The following is a 20821-nucleotide window of genomic DNA, read 5'->3' as shown; positions in this document are numbered from 1 at the left end:
ACCGCCAGGACCCCGGCCAAAACCTTCGCTCTTCTTCATCATGTTTAGTTATTGGCGCCGATTTCCATCACAAGCCAGTGCAATGGGGAAATTGATCGAATCAAACTCCTACAGCTGTGGCATGCTAAACGACGTGGTTTCACCTTTGAACTCGACATCGAGCTGGTGGAATTCCCACAGAATTCGAGGGACAGCTCCGTGATTGCGAACGTAATGAAGTCCATTCGGCGTGATGAGCCCAGCATCGTACAGATGGCTGAGATGTGCTTCTGCGTTTAGCGGCTGTTTTCCTGTCAAACGTATCAGGCCAGAGCTACGCGGGAGCCAATTGTCGGGTGTGAACTGATCTTGCTCATCGATTGATACGTCTCGCCGGTTCCGCGTCTGAGGGGATTTGCCTTGGCCATCGTTCTCTTTCAGATGTTACATATACTCACATTCATGCTCCAGTGGTCGTAGCAGGGCTCGTTCCTGTGGCGTGCATTTATCCTCCAAGAGATTGTCCTCAGAGACGTCGCCCGTAGTGTACGCATCATTATGCTTGTCGTGACCATCATTGCTCGACTTCTTCCACTAGTGCTCCTGCTGCTCGCCATCGGCGATACCATCGACCTGCGTTACCTTGGTTTGCTTCACACCCCGCTGCTTTCTCTAATTTGCTGGCCATTTCTGTTTATTCTTGCCCCAGTCTTCTGTGGTGTTCAGAACATAACGCCGACCAAGGGACCTTTTCTCAGGGTATCTCAAGTGAAGTCGTTTACTTGTTAGCCATACATTCCGAGAACGTGGTACTTGCCTTACCTCTTGATGTTGAACTAATTCTCTGAAATTGAGCAGTTTGCCTTCCTTGGCCTCGTCCTGCAGCTGAGCCTGCTCCTTTATCTCTTCAACAGCATCTTCATGGTGTTGATCCTCCTTGTGTGTGATACCAGGCAGCCGGTTGGTCCGATTTTTGAAACCAATACGATGCTCATGCCCGATCCCCTACTCGGATTCATTTGCAATGTCCTGCGTCGAGGAACCGGGGTGCGGCTGGACCGTAACAGTCCACGGTACGTTGTGAGGCATCTCCTGAGAAGCGGCTAAGATAGCGGATCACTTCACGGCTATGCGCTCGTGATTGTGAAGCACTGCAGGAGAAAGGTATACGATGGAGCTCTGCGATTGGGGATCTCACTGCTCAAGTGATGATCCTGTTGCGGGTTGTAGGCCAGTGCCGCGGAAACGTCGAATTATGACGTCTCTGGATGCGGTGAGCGCCAAGGTCTCCGACGAGAAATGCAAGCAGTTGCTCGCGAAGTACGTAGTGGAAACCGTTCCGCGATCGCGTATCTGGTGATCAGACAGAACGCCATTCAGGCGTCATATCAACTCAATTGAGCTCCCTGTACTTACATGTACCCACATGCAAAGAACGTAACCGCCAGGCCACTTCTCGAGTCTGTAACCTGATGGCGAACTCGGAACATACGGCTCGACATTGTGGTCGTGGCATGGATACCACATCCATTAAACTGGCGAATTGCCAGACTTGGTGTCACAGCGCATCGGAGCTAGACCAAAGTACCATCACGACTCAACGTGCATCATCATTCAGTTGCAAGTGGTCGTTATGATATTCGAACGGCTAACGAGACACGTGTTGGCCGAGAATAGGTATTTCACTACAACTCCTCGTGGCCCTCGATATCGTCTGTGTCGGCAATCATGGTTTTGGCCGCGTCTGCGGCCTCGGCCGCGGCACTGGCGACCTTTTCTGCGACGCCCTCCGCTTCTGTCTTAACCTCCTCAACGAGGACCTCGGGTTCGATAGTCTCGGGCGGCTCGACGCCATCGATGCCCACCAACTCGGTCTCAAAGACTAGCATACATTAGAATGAGATATCGCTGTAGATGAGAGATTAACAAACTGAGCGTCGATCCGGCGGGAATAGGCCCCATAGCGCGCTGTCCGTATCCGAGCTTGGGGGGAATGGTCAAGGTCCTGAGGAATAGTCAGTTTTGGATGGAGAACTAAACGCCAGTCCACAAACCTTTTGTCACCGATGCACATGTCGAGCAGACCCTGTTCCCAACTACTGGAATTTAGTCCCAGATTATCAATGCCAGATCAAACGCTTCACAGACCCTTTGATGACACGTCCGGATCCCAACACAAAGGTCAATGGCCGCCCGCGATCGTAGCCTGGAAGAGCGGTCAGCGTCGCTCTCAACATCATGTTTGCGGTCGCTTCCTGAGGCTCTGGGACATACTGGCATCGAACTTCTTGCCCGAATCCGCAAGGCTGCCGTGGTAGTGCATGTGAATGTTGTCTCCGTTCTGCGTACGGCGCTCACATTCGACGCTGTGTGTCTTGTCGATCTTGAGTTCGTCGGCGCTCACGAGACCAATCGCCGTCGCGGCGAGGGAGAAGAAGAGTGTCGACTTCATTTTGTGCTGATTGGGTCAGTCGAATTTTGCGTAAGTACGTAGCTGTTGATATAGGTATCCGTACTCGATCTTGGTGATGTGGACGAACTGTCGGAAGAGGACAGCTGCGATACTGCAACAGGGTCCACCCACCCCGCACTGCCACTGGCGGCACAGGTACGATTGATTGTGTAGTTACCTTCTACGGAGTAGTTTCATCGAATAACCGGTCACCATCGATCGCAGTGCCGCGATCGGGGTGGTGGCACAGCATTGAACCATGGACATGCCTCTAAATTCACGTATCCGTGATCGTCAATTTCTTCAACACACTGGTGTACAGAGCATCGACTACAGACCTCAAGGATTCTATTCTCTATTGCACGTTATTGCATGGGAATTTGTCGGCCTGCACGAAGGCGCACCAATTTGTGGTCATGCTGTGGCCCCCAGGTGCGTCCAACCCTGTTGGTTCTTGACACCTTCTTGGGCTCAAAGCCGTTCCAGATCCGGTCAGATCCGGTACATGCAGAGCAATTCTAGGCAACATACCCAAGAGCCTGGTAGCACAAGCCTCGTCCATTCATCGACCTATCGTAGACTCCCATTCAAGAGTCGAGGCCAGACGACAGCCGTCTTTCAGACTTCTATCTCACCGGCTATGCGTCATGTGTTGAGCAGCGTGTGCCGCTGCTCGGCCAATAAGCAAGCATCTGTCGTTCAGATCACTGTAACGTGCCTTGCGTTGAGACGATATGCTGTCGGATAAGGAAACTGACTGATTGAGTCCTTTAGTGTTTGTCTCGGCACATGCCGCTTCGTGTCAGACTCGAACATCGGCAGCCACCAGTTTTGCCATTATGCAGGAACATGGTGTCATTGGATCCCTTCGCCCATTTGTGATGGCTGCATCGTGCACCGGGGGACGCCGAACGCCTGAGTGTTCGTCTCACTTTTCACAACCAATGGTCATTGACAACATGGGAGCGAACATTGCCATGGTCTTTGTTCTCTACATCAGATTGATGACATTGACGACGAGCATGCCATGTACGGTGGCTTGCACGCTCCAACAGATGTGTACCTTGCGCTGAGCCTTGGGGCCGAGTGGGTGACGTGGGTCAATCAGGCCACAAGGCCGAAGGCTAGGCCTAAGGTTCATACCTATCACTCGAGGCAACCTGCGAGGCCGCACCTGCGGCGTTGCACAGCCTGGCCTCGTTCGCTTTGCGGAGTTCGACTCAGTTGGTCGACGGGGCATCTCTCGGTGGCGCATGCCTCACCTCCACACCGCCCGACTCTGGAGTGCTAGGCGTGTGTCCAGGGCCAAGGAGGTGGTTTAAGAAGTGCAACTTCCCAAAGGTCATCAGACCTTACGCCGACGACAAGCCAGGCGCTGGGCTCTTGGTCTTATTTGAACCGCCCCCTTCGTGCTACCACCTTTTGCGGGACTGCTGGGCCTCGATTTGTTTCGCCACTCAGTGACGCCTGGCAAGGAACCTGCGTTAACTTAACGCCCTGGTTGAAACACCGTGATCGGGTCGGTTTATCTCTACCTGAACCACCGACTAATTCACGGATTCATTCATGCTGTCTGGCAGTGTATGCTAAGCATGATGCTGACTCGAGCAGGTCTTATTTACACCCTACCGTATGAGTACTTTGCAAGGTGGTAAACCATTATGGGTACCATGTATGGCTTTGTTATCACGTCACGCTACACCACAGCACAGCCATCTCACGATGCTTCGTACTACCCACAGATTAGTGAGGCTGTTCGAGGTGACAAACATTGGCCTCCACTTTGATCACACCGGCCGATAGGCCTCGCCCGTTTTGTTCCTAGGCTATTGGGTGGTCAATCTCGGTCTGTCAGAGTATAAAGTGGCTTGAAGCCCACCAGTTTGTGTGACGTGTTCCTCCAATATCATCAAGTATATCTCATCGAGTCAACTACCGCAATTGCATCGGAAACTTCGCATTGGCACTATCTTCCACAGTGGGCGATTTTTCTGACAACTGTCTTTCTACACACACCTAGAAGCTGGGTTGCTTGTTCAGCAAGCCACTTATTCTAGCACAAGTCAGCACCATGAGCTCTCGCAGCGGCCGGAGCAGCAATGGGTCGGGGTCCGGCTCGTCGGCGTCAAGCCATCACGGTTCATCGGGTCCACGTGTTTCTTCGGGTGAGTGGTCCATATGGATTAAGTTTGCACAACAGCTGACTCAGTTCCAGGGGGCTACGGTTCTCGTAATTCCCAGCCGAATACTGAACCTCATGTCCATAATCACAAAGTCAATGTCTTGACTAAAGAGGCACCTTCACCGAAACAACGTGGCAAGTCGTATAGCTGAGCATCACCCTGCCGGCGCTTATATTCGGGGTTACATGGAGCGGGAAACATGGGCCTGTTTGGCATGAATTTTGCCTTCGCACTATAGACACAAGAGATATGGTTATCTGACTTCAAGGCGTTCGACATAGCATCGAGATAGTATCGCTAGATGGTAGAATGAATTCGCGCCCGCTTTTCTTAATTCGAGATGGTAAATCTTCAGCAGCAGAGTGACAGACCAATGTTCAACAGCTTCGACGTGTAGCTAAGGTAAGTACTTGCCTTACCATAGGGGGAGAGGGCAAGTTATGAACATCCTTCCTGGCCCCAATCCTCCTTAACTACGGCAGATCCGGTGATATTGCCTTAGGGCCTGGCATATATAAAACAGCTCTTTCCTCAGCCTCATATGAGCGGACCCAGTGGAAAACTTCTTACGCGCCTGAAATATTGCACGAACGCTGCCACGCACGATATCTCTGCTTAAGCCCCAGCCTATAGTACGTAGCACCATGGAGAAGTTACCACCTGCGCTTGGCCTTTCCGGTGTCGCAAATCACCTCCAGAGTACGTTTTCGCAAAGCAGCTCATCCATCATGTTTCGGTGCCGCGCAGTAACACAATTATACTTTTGTGGTTCTCTGCGGGCTTATACCTCTGTGTGCGCTTGAATGATGAATTTGGACGAGCATGGGCTCAAATGAAGTCTATACCGATGCACAATGACGCAACGAGAGGCCCGAAGCATGGAGATTGCGGGCTCCCCCAAGCTCGCGTAGAAATTGGAGCTTTGGTGGGTAATGACAATGTTAAGCATCGAAGTAGACGCTAGGCTACCTTCACACGAAGCTCGCAATGGTTGTGGTAATTAGGTGCTGCTGCGAATGGTCTTCGCGACACATGAGAAGGTGACAAGATTCGGGTAGTAGACAGCCGCCACGCACTCGCGTACGATTCGTGTACTTGTTGGGGCGGTGCAGCTGTGATAGTGACGAAGCCCGAATCGCTGACCGGGAAAACATCGGGGTCGCCAGTACATACCCCGTCAGGCATCACATCAACTCACCCAGGCTTCCGCAAGTCAACATTCGCTACCACCATCTTCCTGCGATCAGCGCCATTGTTTGTTCTTCGGTGCGCTTGATTCCCTTGTCAGCTGTCGTCATTCGCTTGTCGAGTTCGAAGCGACTTATACTTCCGGTAGTTACTTGCTCGGGACAGGTGTACTAGTTGTCGCATTCTCCCTTCTCGCCCACCATGGTAAGGCGCCAAATACCCCTCCATGCGACATCTCGGTCTTGGGTCGATATCTAATGACTTCGCAATGCACAGGGTATCTCACGACGTCCGAAGAACAAGGCGGCTGGCGGTGGTCCAGCCGGGGAAGTAGGAGCCTCTGGGAGCGCAAAGCCTAAGAAGGCCACATTCGAGACGACCAAGAAAAAGGAGGTCGGCGTGTCTGACTTGACACTTCTCAGTAAGGTCTCCAACGAAGCGATCAACGACAACCTGAAGAAGCGATTCGAAGCCCGGGAGATTTATACATACATTGGCCATGTGCTCGTTTCAGTCAACCCGTTCCGGGACTTGGGCATCTACACCGACCAAGTGTTGGAAAGCTACAAGGGCAAGAACCGGTTGGAGATGCCGCCACACGTTTTCGCAATTGCAGAATCGGCGTACTACAACATGAAAGCGTATCAAGACAACCAATGTGTCATCATTTCTGGCGAATCCGGCGCGGGAAAGACAGAGGCTGCCAAGCGCATCATGCAATACATTGCGAACGTTTCTGGCGGAGAATCAGGGGATATTAAAGAGATCAAGGACATGGTGCTGGCCACTAATCCTTTGCTTGAATCCTTTGGAAACGCCAAAACGCTGAGGAACAACAACTCGTCGCGATTTGGCAAGTATTTGCAAATCCACTTCAACGGACAGGGCCAGCCTGTCGGAGCCGACATCACCAACTATCTCCTCGAAAAGACGCGAGTCGTCGGGCAAATCAGCAACGAGCGAAATTTCCACATTTTCTACCAGTTCACCAAGGGTGCATCTTCGCAATATCAACAGCTGTTCGGCGTGCAAAAACCCGAGACATATGTGTACACCAGCCGGTCAAAGTGTTTCAATGTCGACGGTATCGACGATCTAGCCGAATTTCAAGACACCTTGAACGCCATGAAGATCATTGGGTTGTCGCAGCCAGAACAAGATAACATCTTCCGCATGTTAGCTTCGATTTTGTGGATTGGAAACATCCAGTTCCGTGAAGACAAGGATGGGTATGCCGAGGTTGTGGATAGGTCCGTGGTGGACTTTGCCGCCTATCTTCTCGAGTGCACAGCAGACCAGCTGATCCACGCTATTACCATCCGCATCTTGACACCTCGCAATGGCGAGGTCATCGAATCGCCGACAAACCCGGCTCAAGCGGGCGCGACGAGAGATGCGCTCGCCAAGGCAATCTACAGCAACTTGTTCGACTGGATCGTGGGCCGAATCAACAAGTCACTCAAGGCGAGGCAAGCGACTTCCAACAGCATTGGTATCCTGGATATCTATGGCTTCGAGATTTTTGAAAAGAACAACTTCGAGCAGCTGTGTATCAATTACGTCAACGAGAAGTTGCAGCAAATCTTCATTCAGCTCACCCTCAAAACGGAGCAGGAAGAATATGCTCGGGAACAGATTCAGTGGACTCCGATCAAGTATTTCGACAACAAAATCGTGTGTGACCTGATTGAGCAAATTCGACCGCCAGGCATCTTCTCGGCGCTGAAGGACGCGACCAAGACCGCCCACGCTGATCCCGCTGCATGTGACCGCACATTCATGCAAAGCATCAATGGCATGTCGAACCCCCATCTCACGCCTCGCCAGAGCAATTTCATTGTCAAGCATTATGCGGGCGACGTGGCTTACACGGTTGACGGAATTACCGACAAGAACAAGGACCAGCTGCTCAAGGGTCTTCTGCAACTATTCCAGAACAGTGGCAATGACTTTGTTCACGAATTGTTCCCTCATCAGGTAGACCAAGACAATCGTAAGCAGCCGCCCTCAGCAGGCGACCGTATTCGTACGTCCGCCAATGCTCTGGTGGAGACCTTGATGAAGTGCCAGCCATCCTACATCCGCACAATCAAGCCCAACGAGAACAAGTCGCCAACCGAGTACAACAGTCCCAACGTCCTTCATCAAATAAAGTATCTCGGTCTTCAGGAAAACGTACGTATCCGACGTGCGGGCTTTGCATACCGCCAGGACTTTGACAAATTTGTCGATCGATTTTTCCTCTTGTCCCCTGCGACGTCGTACGCGGGAGAGTATACCTGGGACGGCACAACTGAGGCCGCGGTGAAACAGATCCTCAAAGACACGAGCATACCTAAAGAGGAGTGGCAGATGGGTGTCACAAAGGCATTCGTCAAAAGCCCAGAGACACTGTTCGCCCTCGAACACATGCGTGACCGTTACTGGCACAACATGGCCACCAGGATCCAAAGGATGTGGAGGGCATACCTCGCCTATCGCGCGGAATCTGCTACCAGGATACAGCGTTTCTGGCGCAAGAAACGCACGGGCGCCGAGTTTCTCCAGTTGAGGGACCAGGGCCATGGTGTTCTGCAAGGGCGCAAGGAACGGCGTCGCATGAGTTTGCTCGGGTCAAGGAGGTTCCTTGGCGACTATCTAGGTGTCAACGCCTCCAGCGGGTTTGGTGCGCAGATTCGCAATGCTGCGGGCATCGGACACAACGAGCGGGTTGTCTTTTCTTGCCGTGCGGAGCTTCTCGAGGCCAAGTTCGGTCGGTCCAGCAAGCCCAGCCCTCGCATCATTGTTGTCACCAACAGCAAGTTCTACATTGTCGTACAAGCTCTGGTGAATGGCCAGCCATCCATCTCAATTGAGAAGAGTGTGCCTCTTGGCGCCATTAAATATGTCGGGGCCTCCACGGCGCAGGACGACTGGTTCTCGCTAGGGATCGGATCTCAGCAAGAAGCCGACCCCCTCATGAACTGTGTGTTCAAGACGGAACTTTTCACGCAGATGCAGCGCGTCATGCCCGGGGGGTGCAACCTAAAGATATCCGACATGATCGAATATGCGAAAAAGCCCGGAAAGATGCAGCAAGTCAAAGTGCTTAAGGACTCGCAGCAGCAGGCTGATTACTACAAGAGTGGTGCCGTTCACACACGAGCGGGCGAGTCACCTCAGTCAGCTTCGAAGCCGACACCCAAGGGCAAGCCTGTGCCCCCGAAACCCATCACCCGCGGGAAGCTCATCAGGCCTGGAGGTCCGAACGGAAGGCCGTCCAGACTCACGGGCAACAGAACTGCCAAGCCCAGGCCTGGTGCCGGTGCTGGTGCGAGGACAGTGCCACAGCCACCCACCGCTGTCAGCCAAGCCTCTAGCACGCCAGCATCGGCTCCCGTCCCAACTCTGGTGCCGCGCCCCGTCCCTACACCGGCTGCAAACCAGGTCAACAATACTGCTTCACTCCCCAATCATACACGCAACCAGGGCAGCAGCGCCAGCGCGGCCACAAGGGCGCCGCCTCCTCCACCGCCAGCGGCTCCGGCCGCCCCGCCCAAGATCATGGCCAAGGTCCTGTACGATTTCGCGGGCCAAAGAGAGAACGAGCTGTCCATCAGCAAGGGCGACACCATTGAGATCGTCCAGAAGGAAAGCAATGGTACGTGCGTGCCCGTATGCAAGACGAATGTTTACTAATTTTATACTTCAGGATGGTGGCTCGGCAAGACGACAGCTGGACAAGCATGGGTCCCCGCTGCCTATGTCGAGGAGCTTGCTCCAGTAGCGCCGGCCAAGTCGAAACCAGCTCCCCCAGCTCCCCCAGCCAAGCGTCCGGCTGCGGCTCGAAAGCCCGCCGATCTTCAGCAGCGCGACTCGGGCATGAGTTTGAATGGAGCCAGCAATGCCAGCTCCGACAACAGCCGAAGCTCTACGCCTCAGCCGAGCCTGGGAGGGAGTCTGGCTGATGCCCTACTTGCCAGAAAGAACGCGATGCAGAGACAGCAGAACAACGACGATGATGATTGGTAGATGTTGTGTATATTCAAATACAGCTTTTAGCGTGTTCGATAGGGTTTTTTTTTGATATGCAAACGTACTATTGTGCTGCCGTGTGCAAGTTGCTTGGTCAGCTGTGCCCGCGGTCGACTCACGTTCCGACAAGTCATAGACATTAAGCGCGTGGGTTGATGGCAATTTTTGAATGCAATCTCGTTACTATCAATATCATTGCTCGTCGGTCTGGTGGTGTGCTTTACGCCGCCTAAGCAATTCTCCGAGGGGTACATCGTCATCCAGCCCTTCCTCGGCGTCTTCGTCTACACCGTAATCTCGTAAGCGCTCGCCGTCCGAGTTCGTCCAACCGGAAGCTCCATCGGCAGCATAGGGCACATCGTCTAGACCATCCCCGCTGTCATCATCTACCTCGTCCTCTTCCAACTCCGCAACAATCGCCTTCTTCCGCCGCCTGTCGGCCTCCTGTCGTTCCCGGAAAGCCTCCTTTCTGGCTTCCGCACTCTGACCGACCTCCCTCAGCTCGGCGGCAAAGTCTCGCCTGCCGGCCGGCCACTGACGAGTAGCTCGTCTGATTTTCTCGGGGTCCGGGGGCGGCCACATGCCTGTCTGGCGATTGAAACCATTCTCTTTCCACTCCCATCCCGCCCCTCGCTCATTCTTTCCCACCGCAGGGTTGCTGGCAAAGGGGGAGAACCACCATAATACGTTACTGGTGCCCATGGCCTGGTTCATATTGTTGAAGAAGCCTATGTCATAGGGAAACTCGATCTTTTCGAAACGGTACTCCTCGCCATCCGGGCCGGTGACGTCCCACCAATCCCGGCCTCCTCGCTCAGCAATGGTCTCGTGGCGATCCTGCTCCCAGCCCTCGATCATGGTCTGATTAAATACCAAGCTCTTCAACGTTGTGAACAGCATGATGCCCAACGCAACCGTAACAACAAAGTGGACGAGCGAGATGATCGCCAGTGCTACTAACGCGGAGGGGCTTGGACCCAAGTACGCCGGCATATGACGATTTTCCCACAACGAGTAGAATCTCTGCCACAACAGGCGTCCCAGCATCCACAACGCCAGATTGGTGTAGACAAGAAAGCGCAGGAAATGCGGAAATGTTGTCATTGACACGCAGTTCCTTGTCCAGGGGCAGTGATGGTCCATCTTGGGCACGCATCTCTCACAGTGCCGGCAGTGGTGGGCTCTCGGTGGTTTGGGAGCTTCGCATTTTTTGCACCAGCGCTTCTTTTCGTTGACTTCAATGACCGCATCTTGGAAGACATATCGCCCGGGATCGACCGTCACAGCTTTGTAATATGTGTAATAGAGGGTCGTGAGGAGGATATTGAAAGAAACAGTTTCCTGTGTCGTGGGAGGGCCGGGTTCCAGCGTCGTGGAGTATCGGAATACAAATTGAGAAAAATATCCCAAAAAGGCTATCAACAAACAGACACCTGGGACAGCGATGCTCTGTATGAGAGGGGCATCGTTGAAGCCCACCATGGTAAGTTGGTGTTGTGATGCAGGACGCGCCTGTTTGGAGCTTGCTCAACTCCAGGGAAAGAAATCATCATCCGAAAGGTACCTTAGTACGGAGTACCTTATCTACCTTCCAGGTACTACCTTAGCGTTACAGGGTATGTGCCTCAGCATTTAGGGGTCCTTCAGGGGGCCAAACAGCGCCGCATTCGCTGACGTAACGCTCAATCTCGAATTTCCCCTGGCCTAGCATCTTCCACATCCACGTCGCGTCTTGCGATGGGTTAACTTTAAGGAGCCTTTTTAACGTTGGCTCATATTTGCATGTCCCAAGTCGCGCCATTGGCTTTTTCTAGCTCAATAGACGGGGCTGCTCACTTGCTTAGAACAACACGATGGACTAAAGCTGGCAGGCATTTTGGGTTCTTGGCAGAAACCTACCAGGCATATTGATACCCTCGGCTTCTAGCTCAGTGCCATCAATGGCTCATACTGAGGTCGTCCATGTTGCAGCAGTGGGGTTAGTGTTCTCCTTGGATTGCAATACGCACCTTGCGACTTAAACGCTGATGATCATGTAGGACGCTGCTGGCATTCTGCTTCGTTTCACATTCATTAGAACGGCATTCATTATCAGGTCCGTACATCTTGCCTGTTGGGGCCCGATCAACGCTGACGATCGCCTGCAGGCCATCCACGACTGTCCTCTGTCTTGATCTTGTTGCTTTCAGGGTCCATATGTTGGGCTGCAAGCTCCTTCGCGCACAGGCTGCCTGGGGGGTCTGGACGCTTCACAGTCGCGAAGCACTTCGCTGATGATGGCGGTTTGCTCCAGCATCCGCCAGACAAGGTCTCGCCTACTTTGACACCAAGTAGACCTCGCCGCTACTCTCTTCCCGTCCTTGTGGCATGCATTGTCTTTCGCTTGGAGCTGTTGCATCGGGTCACTTATGTTCAGCAATGTGCGACCCCTGGCGTCGAGGTATCATGACCCAAATTCCCTTGTCCCGAGGATCCAGACTAACCCTTACTCAGACATTTCTCTGCTTACTCCTGTTTTCCTATGAAGTGTTTGTCATGCGTCGCCACTACGCTATTCCGGCTCCCGCTGACCCTGATGACCCATGGAGAAGCACCTTTGATGATATTTCCGATTGGTTTACTGGGCCCCGGATGATCATGGTTTATTCTGGGGCAAGTGTTCTGATGATTGCTCTCGGGGCGTTCTACTCAGCTGGCCAAGTCACCCGATCAACCTATATCTGCTTCGAGCCGTTGGACAGCCATTCGTGGACACTGGCGCTACAGCTGATCTCCCTGATCCTCGATGCCATGATCATCGTTCTCCTTTGGAGGGTCATGGCATGGACGAGGACCATCAAACTACGCCTGTCAACCCTCGGCGTAGTTCTAATCGCGTCTTCCGTATCAACGGGGCTTGTCGGGGCCGGTAGCGCTGCCTTTGAAGTCACCTCCCACTTCAGTCTGGCCATCGGCTCCGTCTACAGTTTCGATATATTGGTCGACAGTATTGCTTTCGCTCTTCTTGCCATTTTTGCGGCAGCTTGGATCTGCGAGACATCACCGCTGCTGCCATCCAGCACCGTTACTGTGCTGGTCGGCACATTGAACTTCTGGACAAGTGCGGCAACATTTGGTGACTGGGTGCACACGCAGCGCTACGCAATCCTTATTCCGGGATGGTGCACTTTATTGAGCTTCGGATTCTTTTTGCGCTTTCAGGAGGTGAAGAGCGTCGTTTGGATGCCGCGCAGTCCGCTTGCTTTCCTGCTAGTAATGCTGGGCATTGCTATCACCATGCGCCAAGGTATGAAGGGCACGCCTTCATACCCAAGGCATCCAATCAGCGATCTGATCTACAAGGCCAACATTGAGCACGATAGATGGGTCACTAAAGCTACCTCTAGCGACACCGTGAAGGTGGGTGCCAAAAATTATGAGGAGCTCCATGGAGGCAAGGTGGCGCCTCCCAACTTTGACAAGTGGTATGAATACGCCCACGGATCGATTGTTATCGATTCTTTTGATCAGATTGACGCAGACCTTCAACCCTTCTGGAACTACCCGCCTTCCGTTCTTAGGGATCGAGCCGAAGCTATAATTCAGGGGCCCGGCATTGGAGCCATCCGCCTCAAGGATGGTCTGGCCAGCCACAGCGACTCAGGGGCGGAGGCCAGCGACGCCGATTTGCAGCAACTCACAGCCATGATAAACAAGTTTGCAAAGAACTTGCCCGACATGGTTCTTCCCATCAATCTTGGCAGCGCCCCTCGAGTACTGCCGCCGTGGGAGGAGACAACAGGTCACTACGACGCGACATTGGGCGGTATGGTAGACCCGATGACAAAGAGGTCGCCCGTTGCGGTCAATGACACAGAAAACTCCGTCGATCTACGATCACCAGCACAAGCATTGCCTGCTACTGCTGAAACACCGGGCATTTCATCGAATGAATACCGGGAGATGCTTCTGGGTGCCTGTCCGCCCAGCTCTCGCAGCAGGACACAACCTCAATGGGACGCATCGCGTTTCTGCGTACACTGTATTCGTCGGCACTCGAAGCATGGTTTCCTCACCAAATGGGACAGGTCACTTCAAACATGTGCCCAGCCCGATCTCCGGAATCTGCATGATCTCTACATGACGAGCCCGATCTCAGAACCCATCCGGAAGCTCGTGCCACTGTTTAGCCCATTCAAGGTGGATGTTTACAGTGACATCTTGGTCCCGCTTCCGCGAGCAACGCTGGGCGGCGACCCGGATATGCCATGGACCTTTAAGCGAAGATACGATTCGCTGTATTGGAAAGGGATGGTAGGACAGCGGGACACCAATCCACAAGCCTTGCGAGGTAGTCAGAAGTATAGGCTCCTTCATCTCTTCCTCAGCCCCAACAGTCGGGACAAGGTTACCCTGCTGCTACCCAGGAACAAAGATCAGACAAGTTTTGGCTATGAGCCAACATCGGCTGCACAGGCGGGCAGTGTGGCGCCCTTTGACATTGGTATTGGAGGCTTCTCCGACTGCAACAGCACGCACTGCGATGTTGTAAAGACTGCATTTGGCGCCAGAGAGGAGACACAAGAGCCGCTCGAATATCGCTACGTGCTCCTGCTGGACGAGGATGGTGCACCGCCAAGTCAGCTCATGCGGACGATTGGCTCGGGCAGTGTCCCCTTTGTGTCGACCATTTTCCGTTCGTGGTACACCGAGCGACTGCAGCCTTACTTGCATTTCGTGCCGGTCGATCCACGTTTCCACGCGCTGCACTCCACGTACCTATATTTCACGGGGACGGAGAAGCGAGTTGGTATCAACGGCAGAGATACCATGATGAAGGCACGCGACGATGATGGCGAATATATCGCCAAACAGGGACGCAAGTGGGTAGAACAGGCTTTGACCGATAAGGACATGGAAGTGTATCTGTTTCGACTGCTCCTCGAATGGGGACGGCTCATTGATGACGAGAGAGATACCATCGGGTATCAAAAGGACGACCAAGGCGTGTACAATAACGTTGGGTGGACAACGCAGGGGAGCGTATCTTGAGTTCCAGAAAGGGAATATCGCACAGATCGTTGTACAACATGCTGGGGTTATTCATTGGGTTCCACCGCTGTAGATTGGGTTTATGGCGCGGTATCTACAAAGAAGGGGGAAAATACGGCGCTAGAAGCGTGAAATTATAGCAATGATGCCAATGCCAGAGTCTCGACATGGCCGGGCTGTATCGAGAAGCCTGGCCGCGAACCGTCCACCTAGAGAAGCTGCAAAGGTCCGTTTTGACGCAGTACCAGGATGTGGCTGCAGCCTGCAGGAGCAGCCTTTCTCTAACGAGGTCTCGACCATGTGTGGTGTCCATCGATATTCTGATACTGATGCCGTAGCTGCAAGCTGACGAACCGTTGCAGTGATTCATCTGTGTACGCTTGGTACTGTAGAGATCGCAACACGACATGGCCCGCAACGACGTCGTTGTCACGTGCCACTCGGTGTTGGCGCCATGCGCGATGAGGTCGACATATGTCAGCGATGGATGGGGAGACCTTGTCGACTGCAAAGGTTGACAGCCAAGAGTGTGCTAATAAAGGGGAGAGAAATGCAGGTGATTCAGTTGAGGGAGATACTTGACATGCGGGTCACTCACCGAAAAGTTGCTGTCCCCGGTAAGGTGATCAGCAGACGGAAGGACCCGCACAGCTGCGCTCAAGCCTCAAGGTGACAAGGTCAAGGCCGGTCAGTAGGTCGCCAGAACAGCCGAGACGACTGATGGAAGCGCGTGTCGCGCCTCGGGACTCCTCTTGGCATCGGCTGGAACCACCAATGGACATTGCAGTCAGCCGGTCACGACGGCACAAACAAGTTGATTGGGAAGCCTTATGAAAGACTGAAATCCGCCCCTGCCTCACTCGTGCTGGCTCGGATATTGTTGGCTTTCTCGCTGACGTGTGGACGCTCACCAGCAGAAGACTCGAACAATCTCCGGCAAGCAATATTAGATCCATCTCGTGATCCTTCTGGGTCCTCCGCATTGCGCACCTCCCGGAGGTCTGCCATGTTGTAAGTACTAGTTAGGGTAGTCAGTGGGTACCGGTAGGTTTTAATCAATCATGTGCTTGCCAACTAAGCAGGCAACTTCCCCCCACGGGTTTCTCCCGTCGGTCCGTCTTTCGCTTTTACCGTAACCTTGACAGAACCTTCTCTGTTCAGACCTTCCTCATGCGCCTCAATCAGAAGCGGGATGGGATTCTTTGTACAACCAGGGGCTCACACCGCAGGCCTCCAGCCGGTTCCCTCATTCTAATTGCTCCACACCCTCCGAATGGCTGATTCAGGGAGCAACCTCATAGACGGCAGTCAGTATCGTGATGTTGTATGATACCTAGGGTAAGCATCACGGAAGACGGATGCGTGAATTTTAGACGGACAAACCCCGCGTTCCACTCGCTATTTCCCCACTCCCCTCCTGCAGTGCAGAAAGTCGAATCCCTCGCTGCGGCTTCGACAAAGGTCTCCATCCATGGATGGCTCATCGCGGAGAAGGTCGGGCAAGCCAGCGCAGAACTCTCGGTGAAGACAATGTTGCACCGGAGTGCACTTGCCCCAAGACATACTTACCAAAGACGACCGCGCTAAGCTTTCTAGCTACGTGCTTACCTAATTTCCATTCAGCCTTATCCAACCAGGGGGGAAGTTATGATGCGTCACCTCACCAGCCACGATAGGATCTATATGTCGGTGGCAAAATCTGCGCGGGCTCGTGAGATCTAATGATTTTACGACGTGATCTGCATGACAACTTCGGCCTCACCGTCATATGAAGCACTCGTCCGCAATAGGTGCATACAGGCCCTCGCTAATGCCTGACACTGACGCGAGCCAAGCTCACTTTAGCCATATCGACGACACAGGTCTGGCTAGCCATGTCACCAGGCACCGATCCTTGATCCCTGTGCCCGATCACAGCCACAGCTGCCACACGAGTCTTCACTGCACGTAGCGGACCTTTATTTCACTGTCAACACTCGGAGATAATAATGAGAAGCGCCTCGAGCGGGCATGTGACAAAGTCAACTAACGAGCACACGCGAGATCTTCGCCTCGAGAACTCATGCGACGATAGCCAATTCGTGGAAGTTCAGCCAGCCATCGAGTGAGACTGGCATGCGCAGGTCTCACCACATAATGCATGCTTCGAGGCACTCTCGCCTCTTTATCCCACTACGCGCATGGGAAGCGCGTCGCTAACGGCTCGAACGTCCCAAACGTATCATTGCTTGCTCGGTCACTCGGTCGCTTTGCGCCCACACGTAAACCCCCACCTCTACTGCATGTGTGTCAGTGCGTGTCAACTTATTAAGCCGCTGGTCGATCTATAGTAGAGCTGCCTCATGAAATTGATCATTACTACCAGGTACCCTACGTTAGCTTTTGCGAGCCTTTCCTTATTCTGTGTAGCATCCCCACTGGCCGTGACCTCGGAGCTGGCTGACTACCATAGCGTCAAGAGTCAGAGTATTACCGCAACGGTATTCGTCCCGTGGTCGGCTTAACAGGCTCACCGGCAAGGTCGTCGGCACAATGGATTGTCGCCGTCAAATTGTCAACCGAGATGCCCCACCCTGCGGATGCTGTGAGCCTGTGACCAGCAGCATCCATTATCATCGCTCTGCTGTGGTCGTCTGGACGCACTTGCATTCGTGTCTCACGGCGTTCTTCTGTAGGCTTGTCTGAGCACTTTCAGTTATATGCATGAGGCTCCTCGTGGTATCGCGTCATCACTATCCTACCTAAGATAGTCAGTGAGCATTGCGAACTATTTCGCCCCAATTGCCCTGGGATGGATTGGAAGCGACATGTTATGCCCGCAAGTCACCCCTCAGTGGGGCCACGAGGTACATGCACGCAGCTTGCGAGACTGCCCAGTCTCTCTCACACGACCGGGACTAATAAATTACCTACCATTGTATCGACAACCACCCCCGAGCTCGTTTCTCACGATCCTGGCGCAGTGCACTTGGCCATTGGGACCCAGTTTGCGCAGACAAGAGACGGAACCCTGCAGAGAGCGACTCAGGTGAAGCCACTAGTGACTCGAGCGTAAACATCAAAGGAAGAGAGAGTAGGAAGAGAAATTCACCCGCCGAGAAAAACTGCACTGCGATTGGGAGCCTGCGGGTTTGCAGCACCAGAGCGTAAGGTACCTTTATATTATCCCGAAATCGCGCTGTCAACCGGGCCTACCACGCAGGCTCCGTCACCGGCTGCGCTCGCATCGGTCGACGGTCGACCACACAGACACCAACGCGGGCAAGCAATGTGCAGGGTCCCCATCCACGCGACCCTAGTTTCGTCAAGCACAGCTACCTGACTTGACTTGAAGGTTGTTGCACCCCCCGGCGGCTGGACTGCTATCTGCTATTACTCGCTTGCCTGCGTGCCTTAGCTGACTTTACATCATCCCAGGCGAGAAGCCTCCGCATCGTTCCTCCCCTCCAGCCTCCAGTCCTCGCGCTGCTCAACCTCACACCTGATCTTGTCTCACCTCACTCTGGGTCTATGTTCTTCTCTCTATATTCTATCGTCAGTCAGTTCATACGCCATATCTCGACAGCACGGGGCTCAGACGTAGCACTGGGGACGCACGTCAAGTTTCCTACACTTGACAACTGCGTGCTTGTTTCGAACACGATCGACCTCGGCTAAGCCCGTTGCATATAGCCTCTGCATCAACCAGTGTGCTGGTGTCCCGCTCCTTAGTCTGTATGCGCCACGCCAACAATGAGATAGAGCACGGTGGACGGCTTTGAGGTGCAGAGTTTACGAATATCTCGACGAACAGCGTCAGGCCCAATTATATCGACGCCAGGCAGCGCATCGCGGGAGCTCGAGGTGAATCGAGTGCTCTGGCAAGTTCAGGGTCCTCCAGCACGGCCATGAGCGCCGCTCCTAGCTTGGAAGATACTCCGCCAGTATCTAAGTCCCCGTCTCTGGTTGCCACAACTTCACCTGCGCGGACGCCAGCTGCTGGGCCACCTTCGGCCTCGTCGCCGGATCCAGCCACGGCACAGGCAGCAACTTCGACCCTGCCTCCTGTGACTGCTACGTTCTCCCCACTACCGTCCGTTGTCGCAACATCGGCGCAGTCGCTAGCAGCCCTCGCCACGCATCACCAGCAGCAGCATCATGAGAAGCAACATCACCAGCAGCCGCCACACCAACGCCATGCTGAACCGCCCACGATTCTCCCGCGTCCCGGCGAGCTATCACCCGCTAGACATGTGACGCCCGCTCCGACCACAGTCCACGCAGGGCCCGCCAGCGTCCACACGCCACCAGCACCTTACTACGTACAGGCTACGTCGCCGCCGCCCCCGAGGCAGACCACGAGCTCCTCCGCATCTACTCAGGCCACCAGCGCCACAATTGGTTCCGCAGAGACCAACAACACATCGTACAGTGCCGACACCTCTCCTACCTTGCACCAATCTATCTTCTCCCTCAAGGATGGCTCCGACGTCTCTAACAACCGGCGAACCAGCAGGAGACGTACCGGACCACTTTCCCAACAGAGCCGCGAAAAGGCCGCCCTAATCCGAAAGCTCGGCGCTTGCAAAGACTGTCGACGACGACGCGTTGCCGTGAGTAATCAGTATCTTGCCATCACTGCCTGTCTAGTAACGTGCTTATTTGCTCCCTCGAAAGTGTCAACCGGCCCACTACAATCTGACGTGGGAGGATCTCTACCGAAGATTCAACCGGTCCAGTAGCCCTAACGTCCAGGATATCGCGCCATCGACGTCTGGCGAGAGGCCACAGAGCCCATTGCAGGCCCATGAGGGTGCGGTCCCGGCCATGTTAGCACACGAACCCCAGGAGATGGACATTGATACGCCCCATCACGCCAGCACCAGCATGGGTCGTTCTCCTCTCAGCGATGCCCGCAACAGGACGCCCCTCCCCTCAGGGCCGCGCCTGGAAAAGTCACTGTCACTTCCACGGATCGAGAACCTCAAGAACGAGCTCCAGTCGCACGCGGCCCGGATGCTCTCCACAGCGAGCCGGAGCCGGTATACTTCAGTCCACGCGCTGCTGTTGCATTGGCAGGATGATGACAACGCAGCCGCTGTCGGAGGCGCTGTGAGAAATTTGGCGCAAGTCCTTGAACACACTTATCGTTACTCTGTGAAAGTGAAGCCGATCCCCTCGTCAAGCGATGGCTCGAGAAGCGCGTGGAGATGGCTCTCACGAGCATTGAATGAGTTCTGTGAGCAAACCGACCAGCGGGATGTGCTGAAGATTGTCTACTACGCAGGCCATACCTATCTCGAGGGAGAGACGGTCTTGTCAAGGTGAGTAGCGACTGTTTTTGCTGGAGCTGCGCCAATGCAAGATGTTGGACGCTGACTGGCACATAGCTCGAAGGACCTTGCGACCGCCACAACAGTGCGATGGAATGGATTGCAGCAAATTCTCGAAGTTGCGTCAGCGGATACTTTGGTGGTGATGGACGCTGCGTACTTCCCCTCGTCCAAATTAGATCGCAGAACGGGCGTGCTGGAGCTCATTGCGGCTGCAATGTCAGAGGACCACCACGAGGCCCTGGACACGACCGCGTTCACCGTCGCTCTGACAGAGTTGCTCCGAGCGAGGGCGGGCAAGGAGAGCCCGCTAACAGCAGCAGAGGCGCACTCGATCCTCTTCTCCAGCTACAGTCGGATGGTGCGGGATCGCGTGCCAGAGCACGAGGTTGTGACTCGGTTTCCCGCCCCGCTGCACATCATGGCTTCCGGAAATCCACGCCTGCCCTCGATCTACCTGATACCTACAGAACAGAGCACCGTGTCACGAAGCACTGTACACGACGATTGTCCGCTGCTGCACATGTCGGTTCGCCTCGCCGACGATAATGTGGACTTGGATGCCTGGAACGAGTGGCTACGACTGATGCCAGACAGCGTTCGGGACGTCAAGGTGGAAGGACCCTACAGATCTCACAGATGACCCCACGCAGTGGCGACAT

The 20821-nt window shown here is 54.1% G+C and overlaps 5 protein-coding genes across 5 annotated transcripts; 3 read left to right on the top strand and 2 right to left on the bottom strand.

The window, feature by feature from the left end:
* Positions 1–1664: 1664 nt before the first annotated feature.
* Positions 1665–2431, bottom strand: J7T54_000667 (fk506-binding 2; the record flags this gene model as incomplete). The annotated part of the gene is made up of 5 exons (XM_051504512.1): positions 1665–1861; positions 1911–1984; positions 2034–2075; positions 2128–2185; positions 2254–2431. 5 exons carry the CDS (start codon positions 2429–2431, stop codon positions 1665–1667), a joined length of 549 nt encoding a protein of 182 aa, XP_051364021.1.
* A 3572-nt stretch (positions 2432–6003) lies between these two features.
* On the top strand, positions 6004–9813 carry J7T54_000666 (myosin I; the record flags this gene model as incomplete). The annotated part of the gene is made up of 3 exons (XM_051504511.1): positions 6004–6006; positions 6079–9442; positions 9494–9813. The coding sequence occupies 3 exons, from the start codon at positions 6004–6006 to the stop codon at positions 9811–9813; spliced, it is 3687 nt and encodes a 1228-aa protein (XP_051364020.1).
* Positions 9814–10008: 195 nt separating this feature from the next.
* On the bottom strand, positions 10009–10809 carry J7T54_000665 (palmitoyltransferase; the record flags this gene model as incomplete). The annotated part of the gene is made up of 1 exon (XM_051504510.1): positions 10009–10809. The coding sequence occupies one exon, from the start codon at positions 10807–10809 to the stop codon at positions 10009–10011; it is 801 nt and encodes a 266-aa protein (XP_051364019.1).
* A 1671-nt stretch (positions 10810–12480) lies between these two features.
* J7T54_000664 (Beta-1) lies at positions 12481–14847 on the top strand (the record flags this gene model as incomplete). Its single annotated transcript, XM_051504509.1, has 1 exon — positions 12481–14847. The coding sequence occupies one exon, from the start codon at positions 12481–12483 to the stop codon at positions 14845–14847; it is 2367 nt and encodes a 788-aa protein (XP_051364018.1).
* Positions 14848–18734: 3887 nt separating this feature from the next.
* On the top strand, positions 18735–20802 carry J7T54_000663 (uncharacterized protein; the record flags this gene model as incomplete). The annotated part of the gene is made up of 4 exons (XM_051504506.1): positions 18735–19439; positions 19504–19938; positions 19996–20150; positions 20217–20802. The coding sequence occupies 4 exons, from the start codon at positions 18735–18737 to the stop codon at positions 20800–20802; spliced, it is 1881 nt and encodes a 626-aa protein (XP_051364017.1).
* Between the last annotated feature and the right edge of the window lie 19 nt (positions 20803–20821).

Source organism: Emericellopsis cladophorae (genome assembly GCF_022114955.1).
Source record: "Emericellopsis cladophorae strain MUM 19.33 chromosome Unknown NODE_9_length_645218_cov_115_098568, whole genome shotgun sequence".
Classification (NCBI taxonomy): domain Eukaryota; kingdom Fungi; phylum Ascomycota; class Sordariomycetes; order Hypocreales; family Bionectriaceae; genus Emericellopsis; species Emericellopsis cladophorae.
The sequence above is the reverse complement of the archived record's forward strand: the minus strand, read 5'-3'. Positions and strand labels throughout refer to the sequence as shown.